The sequence below is a fragment of the Dipteris shenzhenensis genome, chromosome 31, assembly GCF_047967505.1.
Source record: "Dipteris shenzhenensis isolate YYH24624 ecotype China chromosome 31, Dip_SZ_1.0, whole genome shotgun sequence".
NCBI lineage: Eukaryota > Viridiplantae > Streptophyta > Polypodiopsida > Gleicheniales > Dipteridaceae > Dipteris > Dipteris shenzhenensis.
In genome coordinates, this window is record NC_141626.1 from 38,145,231 (window position 1) to 38,152,940 (window position 7,710).

Consider the following 7,710-nt stretch of genomic DNA (forward strand, 5'->3'; position numbering starts at 1 on the left):
GGGAAGGAGGGTCCTGTGGAGGAGATGACATCGTCGCGGAGGAGGATGCAGAGGCGGAGGTGGCGCGGACTAGGTGTCAATTGAGCGGAGGTGGCAAGGTGTGAGCAAGGCACTGACGAAGTTGGTGGGGTAGGGCGGAGGCACCGCCACAGGCTAGACGAAATCTACCGTACTGCAGGTAGAGGGCTGACTATAAGCGACCCATGCCAGGCAGTTCTATGTGATCACCACCGCGAAGGCGACCAGCCAAAGGAGAGTGGATGGGGGGGGTTGGAAGGGGGTGAGAGAGAGAGAGAGAGGTGGGAGGGGTAAGGAGACACAGGGGGTGAGGGAGGAGGGGGAGGGGAGCAGGGGGGAGGGAGGGGAGGAGAGAAGGGGGGTGGAGGAGGGAGGGGGGGGAGGGGCACGGTGGAGGTGGAGGGGCGGGGAGGGGGGGGTTTGGAGGCAGAAGAAGGGGTGTTGGTGGAGGCGGAAGATGGAGGGCGAGGTGAAAAGGGAGGGGGGGGGGGGAAGAGGGAGGGGGACGAGGCACGCAGTGGAGGTGGAGGTAGAGGTGCGGGGGAGGGGGGGTTTGGAGGTGGAAGAGGGGGGATGTTGGTGGAGGTGGAAGATGAAGGGGTTAGGTGGAGGGGGGGGAAGAGGGGGGGGGAGGGGTGGAGGTGGAGGTGGAAGAGGGGGGGTTGGAAGGTGGTGGTGGAGGGAAGAGGGGGGGCCTCCTCTCTCACTTGCTTCTCCCTTGCCTCAAGTCTCATCTCCTCCTTCACCTATATACTCACTTGGGTCAACCGTGCCACCCTAGGAATATTGCCGAAAACACTTTAGAAAGAATGGAAAGTTCAAACATGAATGAGAACAAGGAGGATCAAAGACTTACATGATGACCCGCCATTGCACTCCAATTGACCGGTACTTCCTATTGGTCCATTTTCTCAAAGAGGGCTTTCAGTCCATGCTTAAATGCATATTTACATTCATCAATTGCAAGAGCTCAGCCAATCCTAACATACTTGTGAATTGAGATTAAAAAAATTGGATGAAGTACTATAAGCAAAACAAACTAAAATCTATAAAAAACATTTTGGACTAGTGCACTCTCCAAATTCATTTTTATATATACATTTTGAGTACTTTAGGATAAAATAAAGAAATTAAAACAAAAAAAGGTAAGATAATTTTGTAAGTTTTTGTAAGTGCAAAAAAGAAAATTTGTAAAATTAAACATAACATCTTCTAGAGACTTTCGTATTCTCTAAGAATAGCATGACATTGCACTAAAAGAGAATACTATGATATTACATCAAAGGAAGAGTTACATTAAAAGCACTACATGCAAATGTATGTATGTATGTATGTATGTATTGTTAAGGCCCATGCATGACATTAATTTATCATAAGAGTCTATATACCTAGATAAATCCAGGAACATTCCCAAACTCATCCTCTAAAAACACAACATAGTGCAATTTCAATCTCACGAGAGTCACTCATAAGATTGAAAACCATAAACTCCATCACGCATAGCAGGGACTAGCTACTATGACATCCCCACTGATGTCATCAGCGCCCAACAGTGGGTGTAGACCATAGTATAAAAGTATGCTCTCACACATACAAATCCACACACCCACACATACTTGAGCATCGCACTGAGTTTCTGTCGACACTCCAGAGGTGAAGGGCAAACTCAACCATGACAAAGGCTAGCACTAAAGGAGAAGGCTAATCAAAAAGTAGTCCAAATCTCTTCATTCAAGCTACAACTGCTTGTGAAGTCTAAACGATTTCATTTTATTCTCTCTCCAAACGAGCATCTAAATCTAAATCTAGCTAATAGGGCAACGCACCATTTAAGATAGAAAGAATTATCGCAATACCAGCAGACCGCAACTTGGACGACAACTTCACAAGGTAAAATTTGCATGTCCGCTCATACGGCAGAAGCATATACCTAGATGAATCCAAAAACATTCCTTTAAAAACACAACATAGTGCAGTTTCAATCTCACGAGAGTCACTCATAAGATTGAAAACCATAAACTCCATCACGCATAGCAAGGACTAGCTACTATGACATCCCCACTAACATCATCAACGCCCAACAGTCTGTAAGATATCATAATGGTATCAATAAACACCTTTTGAGAGTTTCAGTACTCTGAAATCTCCAAGGCTTAATAATGGTCCTAATTTCAATTTAGGACGTGGTGGCAACAAGTGAAGAATCATTGTTTGACATTTTGGTGTGGATGTGGCTCATCAGTAGTAGAGCAGGTCATTGGTAGATATGGCATCTCAGGGACAATGCACATGCTTGCATGGCACAAACATGGCCATGTTTAATTGATGAAGTCCATTGGTACGTATCGTGGCATGGGCACACTACACTTGCATGCATGGCATGGACATGACCACGGGCCTTTTAGTTCATCGATGTCGATATGGGATTCATGCTACGACTATTGAAGGAGGGGGGAGGGGAAAAGAGAGGGAAAGGTAAGGGAGGGGGGGACGAGAAGGAAGGGGGAGGGATGCAGAGGGGGAAGGGAAAGGAAGGGAAGTGGAAGGGAAGGAAGGGGAGGGTAGGGGGAGAGAGAGGGGAAGAAAGGAGTCTTCTTGCCAAGAAAGTGGCTTAAAGATGCATTTAATTCCTTTCACTCTTTGTGAAGACCAATGATATAATTAAAGCTTCCTACTAGCTCACAACCCACTAGGAGTGATGAATACATATGGTAGAAGCTATTACTACCCTAGCTATTAAACTAGCCAAGAGAGCAAGGCTCTAACCATGCAAGGACATCAGTAAAGGTCGTTTCGGGGGGGGGGGGGGGGGGTAGCAAAATATTTTTGATATAATCAAAGCTCTTGAATTGACGTTAAATATATGTAAAAAATGATGCCTTGTAGGAACGTAACTTACCTAATAAATCATGAAAACATTTCTACGTGGAAGAATTTTTCTTGCAAACTATGGAAAGGAAAAGGAAAAGACTGCTCGTTTTATTTATGTTTACTTTGATAACCCACTCTTTTGTAGGAAGAAACGGATTAGAAGGTTTTCAATTGAAACATATTGTATATCTCCGGTTCAACATTTGATAGCACAAAATTTGATTGAAAGTTTACAATAATCTTGGATCTTGTCTATACAAACCCGCCCACATTAGAAATCATGTTTCATGACCTGCTCAATGAAAATATCATCAAAGAACTTACCGACCGATGTACAGGCAACAAATGGTGATATTGAGGGTGCACTCAAAGCCATCATGGATGCCTAGAACAAAGTTATGGTTACAAGTGATTACCAGTACCTCCTGGACAAAGAAAACCTTTATGCCTTCTTGTTCGTAAAGAAACAAATGAACAACACCTCTTGATTGCACAAAGCCCCTATTTGAATTGAAGCTGATTTCCTCACAAACACGCTTCTGATTACTGCCACTAAAAAGTTGGAAAATACAATGCTTTCATATGTCACAAATTTATATCAATCTAGCATGCTTGCATCTTTCATAAATCTTTCAGATAGTTACGATTGCTCTACAAGCTTGCATACTTCCTCGTGGAAATAGGAGCTATGAATACAGAATTTATTGCAATCATTTTCTGATAGTCAACTCAACATATGATGTGACAGTTAACTCTCCTCAACAATATCTTGGATCTTTACCACCAACGTTGGCAGATGTTCCATTGTTAGGAACATTCAAGCTTATGAGGAAATAGCAAAGGTGATTTTGTTAGCCTTTACCACTACACAGAAAAAGTTCATTGCCATCATGGCAAATGGAAAGGCTTAATGGAGAATTTCTAAGCCGACAGTTGACAAAGCCTTCAGTATGCAAGTCTCCAATGAAACTGCAATTTAGCTGAACAATGTTGTGCTTACAATCGGTGTGAGGTCCGCTTTACTCTATAGCTCAGCAACCCAGAGATTCCAGAATCTTTCAAAACCTAGACAGTAGCTAATGTATGGGTACTGAAGATTCATAAGCATAGCTCTACTTACTAAACTCTCTATTTGTTTACTTTAATTTTTCTTGTTTACTCTTGCCTTTGTTTAATATCTGCGAGGAGGCCTTGTTGGAGGTATAGCAGTCATCCAACCCACCATTTCCAGAGACACAGGTACAGCCACTATTTGAACAGGAGTCTACACACTTGGGCTTTGTGCAGAAGATGGACATCTACAGCCCATGGCATGATGTAGCTGAAGTAGGTACGGGGGAGGCCAGCAAGGCATGCAAACCAGACAGGTCAGGGCGGTAGAAGGCAGCAGCTAACTTAGCTGCTGCCACCAGGCAGTCTGCAGTCAGTATCATTCGGCAGTCTTGGCCGGCCAAGTTTGTCCCAGTCAGTCTATGGGCAGTCTTCTTCAGTCGGCCCACAGATGAGGAAGGGCCTATAAAAGGGGGGCTTTCCCCTCGTTCCACTTCATCAGCCTCAGCAGCAGCACCTTGTCCTCAGCAGTGCAGACCCAATAGGCACTCACTCACTCTTAGTCCATCCTTCAGTGGGACTAAGATGTAACACCTGAACCCCTTCATTGAGGGAACCAACAGTTGTGCAATAGGTATCTCGTGATTTCCAGGCCCAACCCCAATGATAAAGATAGTAGTTAGAGTAACTATCCATGCAACAATGATGGACTTCCATTCAGTATCTCTCTCTCTTCTCTCAGTTAGAATTCTACGCCTTACGCACCCCAATAGATAGTATGGGCACTGTTAGTGAGAGTGATGTAGTTTTCTTGCCTGTTAAACCAGAACCTTCTGAAAGTCTAACCGTAACCCTTGATACATGAGACTAAGTGTTATCGAATCATTCATGGACTTTGGCAGATGCATGTCATTTGAGTGACAAAACCACCTTTAAAATCTCATGTCCAAACATGCCGAGTTTCCATTACAACTTCAAAGGTGGTGAAAGTACACTAGGCATTCAAGCCCCTGCAAAGCCAATTAGAAGCAAGTCCTTACTACTTTCTCAGAGAAGCCATGGAGAGAGTGATACTATGTTGTCACAAGTCAACCTTCTATACCCTTCAGCTTGACAAGAGGTGTAGATGAAAAGTACAATCCAGTGGTGCTCTATACCCTTCAGCTTAACAAGAGGTGTCTTTCGCTATCTATAACCGTCAGCTTAAGAAGAGGTGTAGATGAATAATACACTCCAGTGGTGTTATACATTGCAAGTAGCAGCCAAACTAACAGATTAGAAATCAACCTTCAACAAGGCAACCACGTGGTTAAAATGGACTGATAGCTACGTCAAGTGACTGCCACGAGGGAGCCTGCTGCGTCTTTCACTAGAAGGATTGGACAAGACCTGGCATTTACATCAACAAATTCCCCAATTCATGCTTCTCTGCTCCGTCGAAACGCATTGCCTTGGTTGTCGTGTCAGTGTGAGAAAACGAGCATAATGTAACAAGTCGCTGACATCGTCGCTTAGACATTCATAAAGATGGCACCTCAACACGGCATCATGTGGAAGGCACAACTATTCCTCTAGGTCTCAACGGTAGGGAGAGCTTCGAAGTTCGTATTTGTACAAGCAAGTTGGGTGCCCAAGATGTAAGGTGGTCATTCGAATATATTAAGGAACCCGCTTGTAGAACATGGTGACACATAGTGATTAACCAACTGATAAGAAGCTTTGCTAGAAAGGTTTCAACTAGCTACCGACATTCACGGTCTGCCTGATTTCCTCAAGACGAGCTGATGGGATTTTGAGAAGAGGACTCGCCAACCTAAGACAGAGGACATTGCGCTGCTCAAAGCAGAAGCCCCCAAAAGCATGTACAATAATTGAACTTGCATCTGCACCACTTCCAAAGGACGAAGGCCTCCCATGAGCATTCCAGTCATTGAACCTGGAATAGTTATCAAACCTGCGGTCTTAATGGAGTCAATCCAAGGGGCCATCCCTTGAACTACGGCTCGCTGAATGTAGTTCTGTACAGCTTGTTGCGGGGAAGCACCTAAAGAAAGCGCTGCTTCTATCTGCCAAGGAAATTCTAAGTAAAAAAGAGAAGAAATCCAAGAGACCAGAGGCTTTTACAAAAGCAATGTCTTGAGGAGAGTCACACCTGACCTTCGTGCTGTCGGATATCACGATTGAGACCATTCAAGGTGGCTCCAACGATACTCATCGCATTTCCAATAACATAGCCTGCTGTTGGAATGATATAGCGAGGCGTCAGGGGAAGGGCTTTTAGGAAGATCATGAGGCCTATTGTCCCCAAAGTACCTACTGCAAGAGAGGAGGTTGCAATAAGGCGACTGTAGGGAAGTTCATTCGCTCTTTCGGCTGCAGTATGGCCAGCGATGAGTACCTGCACATCAATCTATTATGTAACGACGAATGGATGTTCCCAAATCTTACAAGACTGCAGCATATGCGAAAGGAAGTGAGAAATACCATGAAGGTAACGGCTAACAGGGACCGCAGGAGCCTGTCACCCTCGAACACAACCTTAAGAGCAAAGGCGAGCAGAAACATCTGAATCGAAGATCTGGAGATGGCGACTACGATCTCTTTCTCCGTTCCCATTTTGAGCATGCTGCATCCAAGCACAGCCACACCGGCGGGCACCAAAGCGGCAAGGAGCTGCGCGTATTCATGAAGAGCGGGCGAGTTGAAGGCATGCGGGAGGCGTGTGGAAAGCGAAGCCTGAAACAAAAATCCAAAGGGAGGGTGAGTGTAAGAATTGGAAGACACGAGAGAGGAGGGGATGAGCGATGATGGCGGAAAGAGAACTCACAAAGGGAGAGGGGAGAGGGGAGGATGGAGGGGTGAAGCGTTTGGAGGGATGGAGGGAAGGTAATTGGGAAAGAGGGAAGGGAGAAGGAGGAGGTGAAGTGCTCCATGGAAGCTGCAGCAGCATCTGCATCGCCATAGCTATGGAGCTTCACGGTCTTCTTCACCACTGCTTCTTCTTCACCACTGCTTCTTCTTCACTGTCTTCTCCTCTGCTGCTGCTGCTTCTTCTTCTTCACTGCTGCTTCGTCTTTTCTTCTTCATCATCGCATCTGCATCGCCATGGCTATGAAGCTTCACTGTCTTCTTCACCACTGCTTCTTCTTCTTCCGTGTCTTCTCCTCTGCTGCTGCTTCTCCTTCTTATTCTTCTTCTTCTTCTTCACTGCTGATGCTTCTTCTCCTTCTTCTTCGTCTTCTTCTTCTTCACTGCTTCAGCATCTGCATCGCCATGGCTATGCTGCTTCACTCTCTTCTTCACCACTGCTTCTTCTTCTTCAGTGCCTTCGTCTTCACTGTCTTCTTCTTCGTCAAGGTCTCTAACAAAATCCCAGCTGCCGTGCCATTAACAGCTTTTGAGCCTCTCCCGTCTCCATCAAGCTTGGAAGGCGCAGGTAATCTGCACCCGGAGCCGATTCCCCGAGAGGAAACAGGTCGAACCGGCGACCTGCCGGTAGTCTGTGGAACCGGTCGCTGGGATCCGGTTTTACGCAATCACAATCCTCCAACTGGCGTCGTTGCATGGTTGAGCTTGCATGGATTTACGCAATTGTTTGCATGATTCATCTTGTCCGTCGCCCCCTCCCAGCCACTCTCCAGCTCCCTCAGTGCCTTCGACTTAGATGCCTTGATGCCCAGGAAATCGACTTCTAGCTCCGCCAAAGCATTTCAATAAACGCCGTTCCCCTTTCGCTGCTCGCTCTCCGCTTGTTGATTCAGGTCGTTCTAC

The 7,710-nt window shown here is 45.8% G+C and overlaps 1 protein-coding gene across 3 annotated transcripts; it reads right to left on the reverse strand.

Moving 5' to 3' along the window:
- Positions 1 to 4,872: 4,872 nt before the first annotated feature.
- On the reverse strand, positions 4,873 to 7,432 carry LOC147881427 (protein ALUMINUM SENSITIVE 3-like). 3 transcript variants are annotated; one of them, XM_087370162.1, is made up of 5 exons: positions 6,954 to 7,432; positions 6,767 to 6,919; positions 6,424 to 6,675; positions 6,092 to 6,337; positions 4,873 to 6,005 (listed from the first exon to the last, which is right to left on the reverse strand). In XM_087370162.1, exons 2-5 carry the CDS (start codon positions 6,899 to 6,901, stop codon positions 5,691 to 5,693), a joined length of 948 nt encoding a protein of 315 aa, XP_087226288.1. In that variant the 5' UTR covers positions 6,902 to 6,919; positions 6,954 to 7,432; the 3' UTR covers positions 4,873 to 5,690. The 3 variants fall into 3 exon arrangements, with proteins under 3 accessions (XP_087226288.1, XP_087226287.1, XP_087226289.1); XM_087370161.1 differs by having other exon boundaries at positions 4,874 to 6,005; positions 6,767 to 7,432; XM_087370163.1 differs by having other exon boundaries at positions 5,770 to 6,005; positions 6,097 to 6,337; positions 6,767 to 7,432.
- Positions 7,433 to 7,710: the final 278 nt, after the last annotated feature.